The sequence below is a fragment of the Myzus persicae genome, unplaced genomic scaffold (genome assembly GCF_001856785.1).
Source record: "Myzus persicae strain clone G006 unplaced genomic scaffold, MPER_G0061.0, whole genome shotgun sequence".
Classification (NCBI taxonomy): Eukaryota; Metazoa; Arthropoda; class Insecta; order Hemiptera; family Aphididae; genus Myzus; species Myzus persicae.
In genome coordinates, this window is record NW_019104267.1 from 43,685 (window position 1) to 61,673 (window position 17,989).

The window sequence follows — 17,989 nt, forward strand, 5'->3', positions numbered from 1 at the left end:
AACCGTACGTCCACATTGGTTTGAGTAGACTTTTATATATAATAAGTTTGGTGTGCGTGGAGGTATATTTATTATTGCATAATACCGTTTTTAGCATGCGTAGGCGATTATTTAGAGCTAGTCTTTAGGTTCTCATATGGCGGGCCCAAGTAAGTCTTTGATCAAGTGTTAGATCAAGATATTTAATAGTAGGGGTCATAAGCTTAAAAATCTAATACAAGATTCCTCAAAGTTCGTCTTTCTTTAACAAACAAAAAATGTGTACCCGAAAGTTAAATTAAATTAAACAATTTTACGACATTAGATACTCACTCGATTTCTCATATAACGATTTTCTTAACTTGTTGTAATTTAAAAACGAATAACGGTATGTATACTTGAAATTAACACTAAATGTTTATTTTATCATTTTCTATATTTGATAATATGTTCAAAATATGTTGACTCGTTTTGAGCTAATTATAGACATTTGAATTGCTCTGAGTACTCGGAATATAGGTAGGTACTATGATATTTCAACATAAATTGTTTTAAACACTGATTAGCAACAATTATAACATATTATAAAAAGTTGTTTTATTATAACTCTATTAGGTTTAGTTGTAAGCATTAAATTAGTTATTTATTTAAAAGTCAAAAACATTCAATTTGGTTATCTATTTTTTTTTTTTACTAATATTTTACCTACATTTCTTTATTTGTATACGCTGTTTAATGTTTTATTTTATGAAATAAATCTAAATTACTAAAATAATATACTCCAATACTACAGACTAATTCTAAACAAATAAGCTTTTCATTTGTTCCAAGTGCTGTTGAAATATTGTCCCTGTTCTTGGGGTAGGTACAATGAAGTAATAATTTTTTCTGATTTCATTCAATTAGGTATTTGCGACAGTTGAGATTCGATAAACAGTAAGCAGTAAGCACAATATTATATTATATCAGTACTGTAATACGTCTATATAGGTAGGTAGGTACTATTGTGGTACTTTAGTCTGTAGACTGTATTGATTAAAAGTATGATATAATTAAACAGTTTAAATTTGGTCAGAAATGAATTGCAAAATGAAAAATGTTACCACCGTGCCATAGTTTAGAAATATATAATCATACTTATAAGTTATAGGTAGGTGGATTGTTAAGTTTTTTCACACATATATACTATGTGTCTATGTAGTGCAACTTGTGCTAGTTTACAGTAGATACCTACCTGGCTTCTTATTATTTTATAGTATACAAATAGTATATAATATCTAATGATGCGAGAGCATAATACATAAATATGTGCCACGCTATACTTAACTGCATAAATATGCGAGTGTAAATAGTTGGGGTATTAGATTGCATTTTTATTATTTTTCCATTACAATTAGTTGGAAATAGACCACGCATATAATAGTTCGACCTTCGTCTCATTATCGAACACGATAATCACCATCACGAATATTACGATAGTTGCGTGTGATATACCTTCTCGTGTAATAAAACGAATATTATAGGTCTGTAGCAATTTTCATCCGCGCAGCACCTAGTATTTTAGTATATGTCGAGCCTAAACAAATTATATAGGTACATGATAATATTATAGATAATAATACTTATTAATACCTATTTTCGAACACACAAAAAATTGTTATTACTTATTACATCTGAAAGGTAATATTATAATGATATATAAAGAAAAAATGGGACTTGATTATCACCCACTGAGAAGTTCATGTTGTTGTTAGTGGATCGCTATTATAATTGCTGAAATTTCAGTAACTACCGCTATACGTCACATTAATGGTTATTTAATTTTCAAATATGCTAAAAGCATTTCGCATTAATGAACTGTCTCCGCAATGAAAGCAATGATTAAATTCGATATACAAAGGTTATATCTTGTTTACACAAGACGTTACCAAAATCATTATGGATAAATTGTTATATAATTATTTGTTGTTAATTCCTTTAGAATGTGGTTAGACAGGAATAGATATCGTACTTTATCTTTGAATAACACCGTAATGCATATTAAACTCGATTATACGTAGGCATGTATATCAGCTTACAATTTTATTAATTCAAATGATTTATTTAAGGCCATATACCAGTGGCGCCGAACTAGGGGTTCAAGTCTGGTCATGACCAGACCAAATTTTTAGGGGTGGTGGGTCGTGGGTGTGGACGTATGGTATACCAATATACTGTATACAAGTAATGAAGAGAAATATTAAGGAAATATAGACGAAATAATATTATACTGTATATTTCATTGGCATACTAGGCGTATATAGGTTTACCGTATACACGCAAATATGTAACTGTGTAACAAATAATACTGTGTATGCTACCATACTGACGCAGTAAGCAGAACGCTGTACGCGATTGCCATTAGGTACCTACTAGGAACTACACTGTCACTGTGTAGTGACTATAGCATGCGCAGTGCGGGCCGCGGGGTGCCGTGCTATTTTTAAATATGTACATTCTATTATACGAAATTAGGAAAATACTTATTTTTAGAATACTGATAAGTGATAATGTTAAATTGTAAAAATGAAAACATCATGTCGTCAATAATCTATATTATTATTAATTATTATTACAACTTTTCATTATTACAATTTGCCTAGTGCCTACAACAGTCTACACAGAACTACAGAAGTGACTAGTTGTTGTTGTTGACTACATAGTGTGATAGTATACCGTATAATGTGTTCATTTTAATGTTTTTAAACTGCCTATGCTCTAACAGTCTAACGTGTATGATATTTTATCAATTCATTTTAGTCTTAACTGTATGGACAAATATAAACTGCTGCAGTAATTTGTGAATTACTAATTAGTGTTTCATATTTGGTAAATTGTTCATAAATTTCATAGGTTGTTTATATCATGAATTTTGCCAACTCTAAAATTATTTGTGCTGTGTGTGGTAGAAAAAAAGAAAAACTAAATAGCACTAATTGGTCTAGGCACATAGAAAAATGTAAAAACAAAAAAATAAAGTTAACACCAAGTTGCTCCAAATTTGCGAGTAACAATTCATTTATTTCCAAATTTTTTAAAACTACTTCAACAGAACTTTCAGTTGGAAGTACAGGTAACTATATTAAATATTAATTTTTACTTAATTTTACTAACCAAAAAATATGTCCAATGAATTGAATTCTTATAATTCTATATGGAACTGTTTAAATGTTTAATTGAAAAACTTACTTAGTTATTATTATGTTTGTTAGTTTTTATTTTTGTTATTTAATGTTGAAGCAACTAAGTGCAAAAGAAAATTTAATTTATGTTTCTATTTAAATATTTATAATTGTTTTATTTTAAAATAGCTCTTTATTAATTAATGTTAAATTGAAATTCATACATTCATATAAACATATAGGATATAATTATATAGGCAATTATATAAGCATATAGGATATTATATAGATACCTTATAGCCTATAGGTTAAGTGTGATTTTATAAGCATGCTCATCCCACCATGCGTAGAATTTTAATTTTATCTTGTACAATTTAAAGCACTAAAATCCCTACATTTTTATGATATAAATATTTTTTGTCTGGTTGATTTCTTTAGCTTTCTTAAAAGAAAACCACTACTTACAACTTAATATTATGAGAAAAAAACATTAATTATTCTTAAAATGTAGTATTATTTGTGATTTAAATTATTCATGAAATAAATTACAAATTTGAACATTATTCAGGGTTAAAAGTGGGATGAGTATGTTACACAATCACTGTTTATAAATTACATGTACCTAGTACCTACTATATGTCTATATGCATTAGACATTATACATATAACGATATATGGAACGCTTAAAACTATATGGAGACGTTAGTCCCCCCCAGGAATTTTTTCCCACTTAAAGCCCTGTCTATAATTAATATAGAACTGGAAGCTGTTAAAAATAAATATAATAATATAATTTGCATTTTATTTGTTATTTATTGAAAAACATCATTAATTTTTTTTAAATGGAATAGCAGATAATCAATTGAATGAAGTAGCTACAGTGGAAACACATAAAGAACCTGTAGAAAAGTTAAAGTTTGATATAGGTAGATACTTTATAATTATATATTTTTACATTTTATTTGTTATTTATTGAAAAACATAATTAATTTTTTTTTATGGAATAGCAGATAATCAATTGAATGAAGTAGCTACAGTGGAAACACATCAAGAACCTGTAGAAAAGTTAAAGTTTGATATAGGTAGATATAGATACTTTATAATTATATATTTTTACATTTTATTTGTTATTTATTGAAAAAAATCATTATTTTTTTTTTTAAAGAAATAGCAGATGAAGAATTGAATGAAGTAGGTATAGTGGGAATACAGCAAGAACCGGTGGAACAGTTACACATAGGTAGGTACTTGGTAGTACTAGGTACTTAATAATTATTTATATTTTTATTATACTCAGTGAGAATAATTTATAAATTTTCAAAAAGCTTAGTTTGGTGAAGAATTTATTAAAGCTTTGAAATATAATATTGTTTTCTAAAATCACTAATCAGAGAAACTTTTACATATTAATTTATTAGACTTTTAGTAGGATTTTAATTGATTTGCAATCAAAAAATAACAAAATTATTTTATATTAATTTTTCTCTATAATTTTGCCTTATTTAAAATTTCTAATTTTAAGATAACATATTATTATGATATATTTTTATTTATTTCATTTAATAGAAATACGTGTTTTTTTTTTTAATTTACAGTAAGAAATCTGAATAATAGAGTCTATGAGTTAAGTACTAATTCAAAATGGAAAAATGATCCAGCAATATTTAAAGCTATTCATTTTACTCCAGATATGATTAATTTAGTACTGAGTTGGGGACCATGTCAGCCGAATCATAACGAAATGCCTGATAGAGAATTTCCAAAAAATGAAATGAAGAAGTTAGTATGATTTTAATTAATTAGTCACTTTTTTGTGTTGTACTTAGAATTTATATAATTATCAAGTTCTTTCATATTTTAATTTAGTTGTTTTTATAGTAATTTTTGTTGAAAGGCTTATAAAATGTTACTCAAAATATTTTGAGTGTAGATCATTATGTATTATTAAATAATTGATTGAAATACCTACTTTATAACTTAATTGGATAACTAATTTTAAATTTATAAAATAAGATTCCTATTTCATAGACGTAGCATAATAGGACAAGTGTCAACCAATATAAATTGATATTTAATAATATAATAAAACCAAATTATATTAAATTATAAATTGATCAAATTAGCATTTCTATAAATCACCTATTCAATTTACAATTTTCCGTATAAATTTAAAAGTAATGAGTATGTAAAAAAAACATAACATATACAACCTCTTAAAGTGGTATTTGATGTTTAAGAAATTGTATTAATATACTAATGTACCTAATTAAAAATGTCAATTTTAGGAGTTTTCATGAAAATTGGTTTCATAAAAAACTTGGTGATGGAACAATGGTACACAGAGACTGGTTAACATACTCTCCATCAGAAAACAGGGTATATTGTTTACACTGCATGTTATTTGGCAAACACCCTCAAAAAGCATGGGTACATGATGGATTCCAGCAATTTAAAAATGGAACAATAGCCTTGTTGGCACATGAAACTAGTTCAGTTCACGTGGATGCCACTCTTCAAGTCAAATTGAAAAAATCTGTTTTGCCATTAATACCTTCTATAATAGAAGAACAAAGAAAGCAAGTAGCTTTTAATAGAGAAATTGTGAGTCAACTAGTAGAAGTCACAAAGTTCCTTGGACAACATTCGCTTGCATTTAGAGGTCATCGAGAAAATTGGTCAAGAATCATCAAAGGCAATTTTAAAGACTTGCTATTGCTTCTGAGCAATCATTCTCCTGCGATTTCGGTCCACATTGCTAATATCAAAACACATTCGAGAAAAGAATTATCTTTCATTAGTTGGGATCGTCAAAATTTGTTAATTAATGCAATATCTCAAGAAATAGTTTCTTTTATTAAATCAGAATTGAATAATGCACGATTTTTTAGCATAAGTATTGATTCAACATTTGATATCTCTAGACGAGAACAAGTATCGTTCATTGTACGTTATGTTGAAGACTCAGGAAAAATAAATGAACGATTACTTGCAATGAAGGATTCAGCAGAAACCACTGGACAAGCTCTATTCAATTTATTTTCAAAAGTAATGGATAGTCACAATATTGATTGGAAATCATATCTTATCGGACAATCATATGATGGTGCAGCAAGCATGCAGGGGAAATATAATGGGTTACAAACAAAAGTTAAAGAATTATGTCCTCAAGCTACTTTTGTGTGGTGTCATGCTCATCGTCTTGATTTGATTGTGGTTTCAAGTGTCGGATCTTGTTTAGCTGCTATGAATCTATTTGGTAATCTTGAAAAGGTGTTTGTGTTTATTAGCTGTAGTAAAAAGCGAAACTTTCTATACCGCGAAAAACAAAAAATCTTGTACCCCAAAGCAAGAATACGAGCAATAAAAAAAGTAGAAACTACGAGATGGATGTCACAGTCATATGCACTTACCACTGTCCTTAAGACACTTGATGCCATTTTAGATACATTAGATGAAATAAAAAATGTAGAAGGTCAAGTTGATTTCAAAACTGGTGCTGAATGCAATGGCTTAACTGAATATTTACAGTCTTTTAATTTTTTGCTTACTGCAAATATCTTTAGTAAAATTTTTGATTATATAGAACCTGTGAGTAGAGCACTTCAAGCCCACAGTATTGATATAATCATGGCCATGGATATGTTAGCAAAAGCACAAAAAAATATTGAATCACTTCGAAATGATGATACATTCCAAAATATTTATGATTCTACTAAAAAAAATGGAAAGGTATTTAACTTTGATTTACAACTAACTACTAATTCCAATAGACGAAGACGAGTCCCTTGCCAATATGATGAAAAATCAAGAGATCAAGCATTAGAAGACCCTGTAGTATCCTACAAAGTAAATACATACTTTGTGATTTTGGATATTATCTCTGCAGATTTGAAAAAAAGATTTAATGATAATTACATTGAAGTAGCAAAAGATTTATACTTGTTAACCCCAAAATGTGTTTCAAATATAATGGAAAAATCAAGTTTTCCATTAGATGCTTTTGTTTCAATCTGTAAAGTTTACAGCAAATATTTAGTCCGAGAAGATGTTATTCGAGAATATAGTCAATTTATTAAATCTAAAATTAATTTAAATTCTGGGATTGTACCTGATTTTGTACATCCTATACCCGAAGAAAACTCTGATTTCTCTGATAATGAATCTAATGATGAATCTGAATATATTTCTGAAATTATTAATAGTGATAACCACGAGAGTATGAGCATTATAAAGATGTACGCATTATTTGTAAACACTGGACTTATTACAGTATTTCCAAATTTGTTTACAATATTAAAAATAGGAGTAACACTGCCAATTTCCAGTGCTTCTCATGAACGTTCCTTCTCAAAACTTAAAATCGTCAAAACCAGACTTAGATCAACTATGTCACAAAATCGACTTGAAGACCTTATGTTGATTTCCTGTGAGACTGATGTTGTAATTAACACTGAAAATGTCATTAACAATTTTGCAAGAAGATCATCCATTTTAACTAAATCATTAATGTATCGGTAGGTATTAATTTCTATGACTTTTTATATAAAATAAATTTAGTGATGGAAATATTTATAACTGAGTATTGTGTCCTTTAAGTAATATAATAAATACTAATAATATATATTTTTGTATAGTTTTATTTACTATGAGTCATGACAAGTGAAATCATTTAATATATTATATAATATTAAGTATAGTTTTACTGCTCATTTGAAGTATAAATATTTTTAAAGTCAATATGATACTAATGGAAAAAAAAAATAATAGTATTTATATTTTATGTATATACAAATAGAGTAATATAGAGTGATAAAATAAATTGCATACAAGTTGTGACACAGAATGACAAAATTAAATAATTTATATTAAAAAAAGTAATTTTTGTAAAATAATTAGTGGTTGTGACTTATAAAGGATTACTAATATTGGGGTGGGGTGGGGTGGGTGGTAAAATTTTAATAGGGTGGTTGTTGACCAGACCATTCAAAATGTGGTTCGGCGCCACTGCCATATACAATATAAGTTCGTGCTCTATTTTTACTTTATAGTTTTTACCTTTTATTCTATATTTGATACAAATATAATAGAACCAATACCTATTTTTTTCGTGGTATCGAGAACCAGAGGGGGGACTGCGTTAGCATTACTTCTCCTCAATACCTATCACTCAGTATATATGTAGGTAATCCAGTAATCGTTATTTTTTTACTTTAACTCTCACGAAAGGAGTTCGCGCATAATAGTCCATGTTAATTTACATAGTCAATAATATATTAATAGTTTTGAGTTATAACTTATAACAACGAAGCTGTGAAACTGCAGTATAAAATGGACCCAGGTCCCAGGATACCGCTGATATATAATCTCGTATACCTCTAACTTGGAAACATAGTTTAGTTTACACAAAACTAACCTTTGATTGTGGGAACGAAAACTTTTTATTTTGCAATTTGTAGAACATGGTATTATTTTAATATCACTGATCACCTCCAAAATTTCGTTGTAAATTCTTAAATAAATGTAATAGAAAACTATCATAGAATCAATTTATAATGCAAAATACCTAATACATTTATAAGAATATAATATTTTGTAATGTTGTAGATAAAACTTATCAAACTTGATCGAAGAATTTGGTTTAAGAGTATGTAAAATAACCATTTTAATCGTATTATTTTTTTTTTAAATGTATCAAACCCATATCATTAAATATGTAGGCTTGTATAAAAATTGTTGAATTGAATGTATTTTATTGTGCAGTAGAATATTTTTCCTACGACCCTGAATAAAACGTAAACCTGTATAAAATTGAAAAAATACCAAGTTATAATCGTTACACATTATACAGGTTTCATTGTACCTACCCACATAAAATATAACTCAAGGAGGTTATCCAGTCACCCAAAACACTCACCCTGATTGCGCTATACTGAATTACAATCTTAAATTTCTAACAAATATATAGTGGCTACATGTATCTTTTAAGAATATTTAATAGTAAAAAGTGTTTTCTCAGAGTGAAAGAATCACTTTGATTGTAAGAAAGAGAATGTTCTGCCATTTTTTGACAAATAACTACTGAACTAATTTTGATACTTTATTATTCCTATATATATGTACATGAAAATATTGTATCATAATATTGTACAACCAACAACTTTATATTAATATACAGTGTGTCCCGTTTTAAATGTACCACTAAATATCTCAGCCCGATAATCTTAGATTGAAATACGGTTTGCTACAATAGCTAAGGGGTACTGAAGTACACATTTAAGGACAAATTTCAAATTTTTAACTCTTGTAGTATGCGCATGCGCAATACAAATTTTTTTTTTTAAATTGCAACACCTATTTTTCTCACCGGATATGGATAGATTATTTTATTCTAAGTAATTTTGATCCATTGACCATAGTTCTAAACCTAAAATTGAATGTGTTACAGCTTTTTGAAATTTTAAAATAATTAAATTTTTTCGATTTTACCAAAAACATTACACGCTTGAATTTGATACAAAAGTAAATCATTTTTGAACTAAAATGAAATGCATTTAAATAATTGAATACAAAATCACCTAAAACAAAATGCCTAGCTAATTTAAATTTAATTAATTTAAAAATAAATGTACCAATTAAATTGACACTGACGTTGTAATTTGCGTTATTATTGTGCGATAAAAGTTATTGAATTATTTCCAGTTTTATTATTAGTACTTCGATAATATTATTGTAGATATTGTTTGATTATCAAAAATGAACTAATGCACGTTCCCTCAGTATTGTACGTTCATCGATGACACTTATAACTTTTAACATAATACTTTGAAAGATTTTTCTTTTTTTCTTCTTTAAAATGTTAAACAATAGTGAAAAAGTTGATATGATTTTAATTTATGGTGAGTGTAATAAACATTGTCGGGAGGCTGCAAGGGTTTATGCAAATCGATATCCCGAAAGATATCATCCACCGCATAATTTTTTTTTAAGATTAGTTAATAATTTACGAACTTACGGGACTTTTTCGATAAGAGATTCACAGAGACAACCACTACGCAATATGGAACCAAATGATGATCAGGAAAATGAAGTAATTGCGTACATTCAATTAAATCCTCACTCATCTTTAAGACATGTTGCTAGAGAATTTGGCTTTTCAAAAACAAAGGTACACAAAATATTCAAAAAATACAAGTTACATCCTTATAGGGCTGATCTAGTTCAGCATTTACGCCAAGGTGATGACGAACGTAGATTAACATTTATTGCATGGATAACAACATGTATAAATAACGACCCATTATTTTTAAATTACATTTTGTGGACCGACGAATCAAAGTTTACCAATAATGGTGTTTTAAATAAGCAGAATAACCGTTATTGGTCAAACGGAAATCCACATTGGGCAGTTGATACAAATTATCAAACAGTATGGGGCACAAATGTGTGGTGCGGATTATTAGGAGGACATTTAATAGGTCCACATTTTTATGACGGTACTCTTAATGGAAGACGTTATTCAGATTTCTTAACTTTGCTACCGATCATGTTGGAAGATGTCCCTTTATTACTTCGTCAAAACTTATTTTTTCAACAGGATGGAGCACCCGCTCATAATGCCATTATTGTAAGACAACAATTAAATGAAATGTTTGGAAATCGATGGATGGGAACTCACGGGCCAGTGGAATGGCCCCCACGGTCACCTGATCTAACACCATTAGACTTTTTTTTATGGGGCCATTTAAAGACTGTTATTTATGCAGATCCACCAGCAAACTTACAGGATTTAAAAAATAAAATAACGGTAGCGTGCAGACAATTAACAAAAGAACAAATTTTGGCAGCACCCTATAGAGAAGTGAGTCGTCGACTGGAATTGTGTTTAGAAAAAAATGGAGGAAATTTTGAACATTTTATTAGATAAAAAAAATAAACATAAGTCAAATCAATGTAACGGAGTAATTTTAATTTAATTCCTACTTCACATTCTTAATTAAAATCTATGAAAAAATCACTCAATTCAAGCGTGTAATGTTTTTGGTAAAATCGAAAAAATTTAATTATTTTAAAATTTCAAAAAGCTGTAACACATTCAATTTTAGGTTTAGAACTATGGTCAATGGATCAAAATTACTTAGAATAAAATAATCTATCCATATCCGGTGAGAAAAATAGGTGTTGCAATTTAAAAAAAAAAAATTTGTATTGCGCATGCGCATACTACAAGAGTTAAAAATTTGAAATTTGTCCTTAAATGTGTACTTCAGTACCCCTTAGCTATTGCAGCAAATCGTATTTCAATCTAAGATTATCGGGCTGAGATATTTAGTGGTACATTTAAAACGGGACACACTGTATACTTGTCACTTGAAATAAAAATTGATCAAATCCAAGAAAGTAGAAATTATAAGTACTGCCGTTAGTATACTATTTATTTTCTATTGTCAAAAATTATCTTCTTAAATTAAAAACATGTATACGGGTAAATTTAGGCTTTAGAAAATAAAAGGCATAAATTGTATGACAATAGCAGTATAGCACAAGCTATATTACACATGATATATTATATTTTTAATTAGGTTTAGCCGATTTTATAAGGTCTTTATGTACTCTAAAAAATCTCTAAATAATATGTAAAATGTATTAATGCACTATTTTTTTAAATTTTATTAAATACTAGTTGACCCGGCAATGCTTCGCTTTTACAAGATTTCTCAGATATTAATTTGCTATTTATTTTCTGGATGTTAAATAATTATTTTTATTTTAGACCACTTTGAGTCACTTCTCCGTATTAATATGTAGTCGTATAAATTTGGCGTCACCACCGCGGATTCTTCATAATGTTGAAAAAAAAATGATATCGCCTGTGTCACCTGCATCGCCTATTTTTTACTTATATTAGTACCTACCATACATTTATTGATTATTCATATAAATTACTAATAAATTAACTATGTTGAATTTTTATTAAATTGAAATTTATTCTATAGAAGTTCTTTTGCCGAAAATAATTATTCTGTTGTATCAGAAAAAATAAGGTCTTTTTTTAATTATTAGATTAAAAATGTGTATTATTACTATTTCAAAATGATCTTATCGAAAAATAAATGTTAACAGCTTAAATAATAATTTATTATAATTATCGTTAATTGCGCTTTGAATAAAAAATGAGTCAAGTTCCTATATAATTATTACAAAGTGGAACTCTAAATAAATATGACATAAAAACATTTATTGTAGTCTTATCAATTATGATAAATTATGTTAACAACTATTATATAAAAATAGTATGCTATCTTCCAGAAGTCCATATTTCTAATCATAGTTTACGAATTTCAATATCTTTACTAAATATTTTAAAAAAATACGTTGTTCAAACCAATCATAAATATACGGTTTATTCAAGCAATGAATGTGAACAATATTAATTATACTTCGTAAAGCTGGTTATAAATATGAATTGAATGTCAGCTGTCAAAAACAATGTCTGTCAGATTAAATAAGGTACTTACCCCGGTTTATTATGAAATTCAATCACAACCTTTTGTTTAAAACATCATGTTTTTCATTTGCTATATAAAGGTTATACTGATTATTATAATACGACTTTTATGTTATAAATTTACCTATATGAATGAACGATTTAATATTTTGTACTGTCCTACGTTTTTACCGATTTATATAGAAAGAAAAATAATTTTAGAAACTATAGTTGGTATGGCTACAATATTCATAAAAAAAAATTGAAAATTTAGTTTGTTGATATTAAATGAACTACCAAATCAGTACCAATTTAATGAAATTATAAGTGTGTATAATTGAATTTATTTATATATTTAAAAAAAATATTGGATATGCAAATAGAATATTTATCATACAATTTTAATTTACCTATACCTATACATCCTACACACTATTATTTTACTCGAATCCAGCCTGGGCGTACAGTGTATAGAATTATTATCTTTCAGTGGGTATTTGTGTTAACGGTATACTTAAAGTATTGAAAAACAAATTCTGAAATAAAAATTATTTATCCATCATTGATGAAAAGTTGTTTACACAATATGTATTCATTAGTACCTACGTATGTAATTGAATCCACACAAAATGTAAGTTAATTACGTTTTCGTTTATAATTAATAATAATCTTGTATTATAAAGTATGAATAAGAGTATTAATTACTATATATTTGCGGTTTTTATTCAAATATGTTGCTAAAGCAGTTAATTAAATTCATATACAGACAATTTACATAGTATGTATTTAATTTGAATGTTATGGACTATAAATCAGTTCAATAATATTTTAAAGTATTAAAATAAATTTAATTTTTAATACTTAATCTTGAGTTGTTTTAAAAAAAGGTTAAATAAATAACATATTATATTTCAACAAACAAATTCAATTGATGTATAATAAATACATAATGGCTATACCTATGTAATATGTATAGACAGCCCAAGCTATACAATAATATCTATAACAGACTTATAAATTATAATTAACAGTCTAGTATTTTACTTGACATAATGTGTTATTTTATTATATAATATGAATTGAAATAATTATGTGACTAATTGGTAGAAATATATTAAGACATAAAAATATATTTTACGAAGTTTGTTATGTGCTATATTAGATAACACGCTTTTTGTCGCTTGTCCCATAAACGTGATACATAAAATAGACTTTCAAATAAGATTATAACCTTCATAATCATAGGAAGTAAAACCTATATGTTATCATCAGTAATCACTAATCACATTATTTTTTTGTTACTACATAGGTAGTAGGTAGGTACTCAATATAGACAGCATCATTTTTTTTTATAGGTACATCTATATTTACCTATATTTACAAGTGTATATCTACGTAGATCTATCTTTAGTAGATTTATACAAAATGACCTTTTACTTTCTAAAGATATCATGTGAGTAGGTAACAATAGTATAATTGTTTTATAAGTATATAAGTTACCTCCCTTTCACTATTACAGTACCTACCTGTCCTACCAACAATGTCAGTCTTTAAACAACAATAATATGAAGAACAAATTACTGCACAAATAAATGATTCAATTATTGATTTAAACATGTGTTTTTAATTTTAATTTGTTGATCTTGAACAAGATTTCATTATTTGAAATATAATATTACGAAATTACCAACTACCAATTTGTTTTTGACGTTGCTATAATGAAATTATTACGATACGAAGGAGCTTAAACTTTTAATCAAAATACTTGTTCTCTATAGTTCATTCGTATATTCGTTGAAAATAATAAAATATTTTTGAAACTGCATGTTAATTAATCTTTATTAATTTATTATTAACAACATTATCATACTAAATGACTGTGATTATACTTTCTTCCCATACTTCAATTTTTAGCACAGACTGGAGAGAGACCAAATATATACCATTTATATTTTACTATTTGGAAGAAACAATAATAATGGTGTAAATTAAATACCATTTATGCAGAATCTTCGTTTCAACTATTCCGTGATCGTCGTCGCTCCCGTAAATACCTAATATTTGTACTACATACTTACAACAATAAACCTCGAACAAAAAAAAAAATAGATTTAAAAAATAATCTGAAAATAGGTAAAATGGAATCTAATTTATTTAAATGTTGACCAAATAAACAAAAATGACTTGCTTGTATATGTGCTTAAAAGCTTGCGGTACTCGTTTGCGCACAGTGCACAATTTTTTACCCTGAAACTGACAACTCGTTTGCGTACAACGAAAAACTTGAAAACCCGCTAATGCAAATTTGACCTGAAAATAACTTTCGGTACTTAATAATGATACTATTTATTTTAAGAAGACACTACAACCTAAATTAATCATATATAATCAAAATAAAACTTGTATTTTATCGAAATATTTAAGAGGACGCTACACTCGCATGTGTCGTTTCCGTCTCATAAATGTATAACATAGCAAAAACTGTTAAAAATAAAAACAACGTTGCACAGTAAATGTTTTCATATTTATAGTTTATATAGTACATTTTGTTACCTCATCTTGGTAGGTACAGCCTGAGACCTGAGTGGTTCTATCCCGTGCAAAACACTTTTTGATAGCTTTACATTTGTAAGATGGAGAAAATAAATTTGGGTGTAGAGTTTAGCGTTCTCTTAAACATTTCGATAAGATACACGAAATCCCTAGTTTTATTTTGATTAAATATGATTAACTGGTGTGTGCTTCTAAACTTCTAGCCAGCGAACCTTTTTATACCAGCGTGTCAAATAAAAATGTTGGTTAGATTTTGTTTTCCCTGCGTGTCAACTAGTTCGATAACCGTTCAATTTTTTTTTCAAAATTTTTACACATTCGTATGTATCACTAAAATAGTGCACGCGTGTCACTCTGACACTCTGTGACACGCGTGTCGTAGGTTCGCCATCTCTGTTCTAAGCGATAATGCGTTTTTAGATAAATGTGTGGGTTATTGACGACCACCGGATAATTTAGCTACGTTTTGAGTCATATACGTGTAGTTCACTACTGTCTATTTGCCTATGGTTTAGTTGAACCACACGTATAAAGCATTTAAACATTGTTTTTGTAAGTTCTTTTGAGTTTTGGTAGACGTTGGCTATAGTTTATGTACTCAAACGTCAAACGAGTCTTACGTTTGGGTCATTTATCGCAGGTATTAAAAATGCGTGAATGTAATTGAGTCGCGCATCATTTGTATTCAAACGAATCGCAAAAAAGCGTAAATGTACACAACGGATATCGCCCTTGGCTTTAGCCTTCCACCAAAACCACTAACTTCAAATATCTTATAGGGGGCCATCCCACCCCCTACATACAATCACAACATATTTTAGATTCTGAACCAAGAGAAGAACATGTTGAATTTATAACAATTTGTTTTATTTTATGTTTATAAGTTTATAATACTATCATGAGTAATATAAGCCACTCATGAAAATAGTTTACTCTATAATATTTTAATATCTTAACGGTATTTTTCTATCTTTAGCACTTGCAAACTTATTTAAAATATTGTAAATATGTACACTTTTCTTGAATCACAGTTGACCGTAACCATGTTTCATCGCAGAAAATGACCTTCCACTGCAAGTTCCACTACTTATTGGCAAAGTAAATGCAAGTATGTAACACACAGGAGCTTGTATAAATTTGGAAAAGTAACCTCAATTGTTATACTCGTAGTATATTTATCTACTCTATATTTATTTATTTTTTCCAAGAGAAAATATACAATTTGACATGTATTATTTTAAATCAATAAAGGATATTTTTTTGAGGGGGAGGTAAATCTTAGTCAAGGGGGCTAAGCCCCCCCCTCCATAGTTACGCCACTGATAAAGACAGGGGTGTAGCTAGAATAATAACGGATGACACGCATATTAAATACTATACCTAATCATAGTTGATCGCGTTCATAATAATTAATATTAAAATAATTACCTATGTAATTACTAATTTGTTTTATATTTTATAAAGCTTATACAATGTTTAAACATAACAAATGACAATACTATTTATTAACAGCATTTATTCAACTTACTCAATTTTTATCTGAAGTGGCTACTTTTAACAAGTCTATCACGCCTGAAAATTCATAGATACAATATTCTTATTGTACATGTAGACACATATTTTCATGATAAAACAAAAAGTTACTAAATTTGAACGAGTATGATGATCGATTTAGAGTGATACAAAAGCGTTTTCAGTTTTTATGCTCGAGCTCATTTGCTTGAAAATATCATCGCCGTATTTTGCAGTTTATCACCTATCTAAACAATTTTAAATTTTAAAAACTTCTAAAAATAATGTCCAATGTGAATTGGTGTAGGCACAAGTCTAGTAGGCAATTTTTAGAATTTGTTCATACCTCAGGAAAGTGATATGTACCTATATATATATATACATAAATTATTATCCTTAACCGAAAAAAGAAATCAGACTGGTAGGTATGTTTATATAATAATCAATCATGTTTTTCCTACTTATTAGATAATAGAAAATCAAAACATTTACATTTTTAAAGTGTATAATTGTCAATAAATAAAGGAGGGAAGTAGGTAACTATGCTCTATTGTACATTAGGTGTCGAATGATTCTTGTCATTGAGTAGGTCACTGTTATAGATGTATTAAATTTGAATTCAATAATAAATCATTGCATACGAATAACGATTCTGAGAAAAGATGGTTAATATATTGAGATTGAAGTCTACTAGATTATATTCAAATATCATCATGTATTTTCGTCAAAAATATAAGTACCTATAGGTACGACGACGGTAAATAATATAATAATAATAGTAATTAATAGTAATACCTACCTATAATAGTAGTATAATAATATTGGATCATCATAGAGTAGGTTGTACTCTTCGATGGTCTACGAATCTAATGTTATTGTTCCTAACACCTGACGAAAACATTGTTTTATTCTAAAATTAATGACGATGGGTAAAGAACCCAGTAATATAACTTATATAACATAACTAAGTAATGAACTACCCGTTCACAAAAATATTCTGTTTTAGCATTTAAAAAATAATGTACGAGTATAATATGCTTCACTGCTTCATCCAAAAAATTAAAAACTTAAAATAATAAAGACGATAAAAACATAATTTTTTTTCGAAAATGTATTTTGTTATACATTTAGTTGAAGTAGGTTTTTCAGATAAGTTTAAAAAATATTTACAATATTTAAATGGCACTTTTTTGTTAATGCTCTTTGAGAAAATGTGCTTACTATTAAAAGAATCACCTTGAATAATATAATAATTTTATATGCTATACCTTACGATTGTACGAATGAAAACACAGATATG

The 17,989-nt window shown here is 27.8% G+C and overlaps 2 protein-coding genes across 5 annotated transcripts; both read left to right on the forward strand.

Annotated features, from left to right (window-relative positions):
- Positions 1–2,104: 2,104 nt before the first annotated feature.
- LOC111040738 (zinc finger MYM-type protein 1-like) lies at positions 2,105–7,719 on the forward strand. 3 transcript variants are annotated; one of them, XM_022324745.1, is made up of 6 exons: positions 2,105–3,091; positions 3,992–4,066; positions 4,148–4,222; positions 4,306–4,380; positions 4,736–4,919; positions 5,426–7,719. In XM_022324745.1, the coding sequence occupies exons 1-6, from the start codon at positions 2,884–2,886 to the stop codon at positions 7,656–7,658; spliced, it is 2,850 nt and encodes a 949-aa protein (XP_022180437.1). In that variant the 5' UTR covers positions 2,105–2,883; the 3' UTR covers positions 7,659–7,719. The 3 variants fall into 3 exon arrangements, with proteins under 3 accessions (XP_022180437.1, XP_022180439.1, XP_022180438.1); XM_022324747.1 differs by having other exon boundaries at positions 4,829–4,919; XM_022324746.1 differs by having other exon boundaries at positions 4,151–4,222.
- A 1,629-nt stretch (positions 7,720–9,348) lies between these two features.
- Positions 9,349–11,494, forward strand: LOC111040724. Of its 2 annotated transcripts, none has more exons than XM_022324732.1 (2): positions 9,349–10,305; positions 10,735–11,494. In XM_022324732.1, the coding sequence occupies exons 1-2, from the start codon at positions 9,994–9,996 to the stop codon at positions 11,062–11,064; spliced, it is 642 nt and encodes a 213-aa protein (XP_022180424.1). In that variant the 5' UTR covers positions 9,349–9,993; the 3' UTR covers positions 11,065–11,494. The 2 variants fall into 2 exon arrangements, with proteins under 2 accessions (XP_022180424.1, XP_022180425.1); XM_022324733.1 differs by having other exon boundaries at positions 9,349–10,227.
- The last annotated feature ends 6,495 nt before the right edge of the window (positions 11,495–17,989 follow it).

Bases quoted from the DNA above. Each gene is read 5' to 3' on its own strand.
- LOC111040724 (XM_022324732.1), top strand. From the start codon at position 9,994: ATGTTAAACAATAGTGAAAAAGTTGATATGATTTTAATTTATGGTGAG. The intron at 10,306-10,734 runs GTACACAAAATA...TTTTTTCAACAG, and splicing joins TTGGCTTTTCAAAAACAAAG to GATGGAGCACCCGCTCATAA.
- LOC111040738 (XM_022324745.1), top strand. From the start codon at position 2,884: ATGAATTTTGCCAACTCTAAAATTATTTGTGCTGTGTGTGGTAGAAAA. The intron at 4,067-4,147 runs GTAGATACTTTA...TTTATGGAATAG, and splicing joins AAAGTTAAAGTTTGATATAG to CAGATAATCAATTGAATGAA. The intron at 4,920-5,425 runs GTTAGTATGATT...TGTCAATTTTAG, and splicing joins CCAAAAAATGAAATGAAGAA to GAGTTTTCATGAAAATTGGT.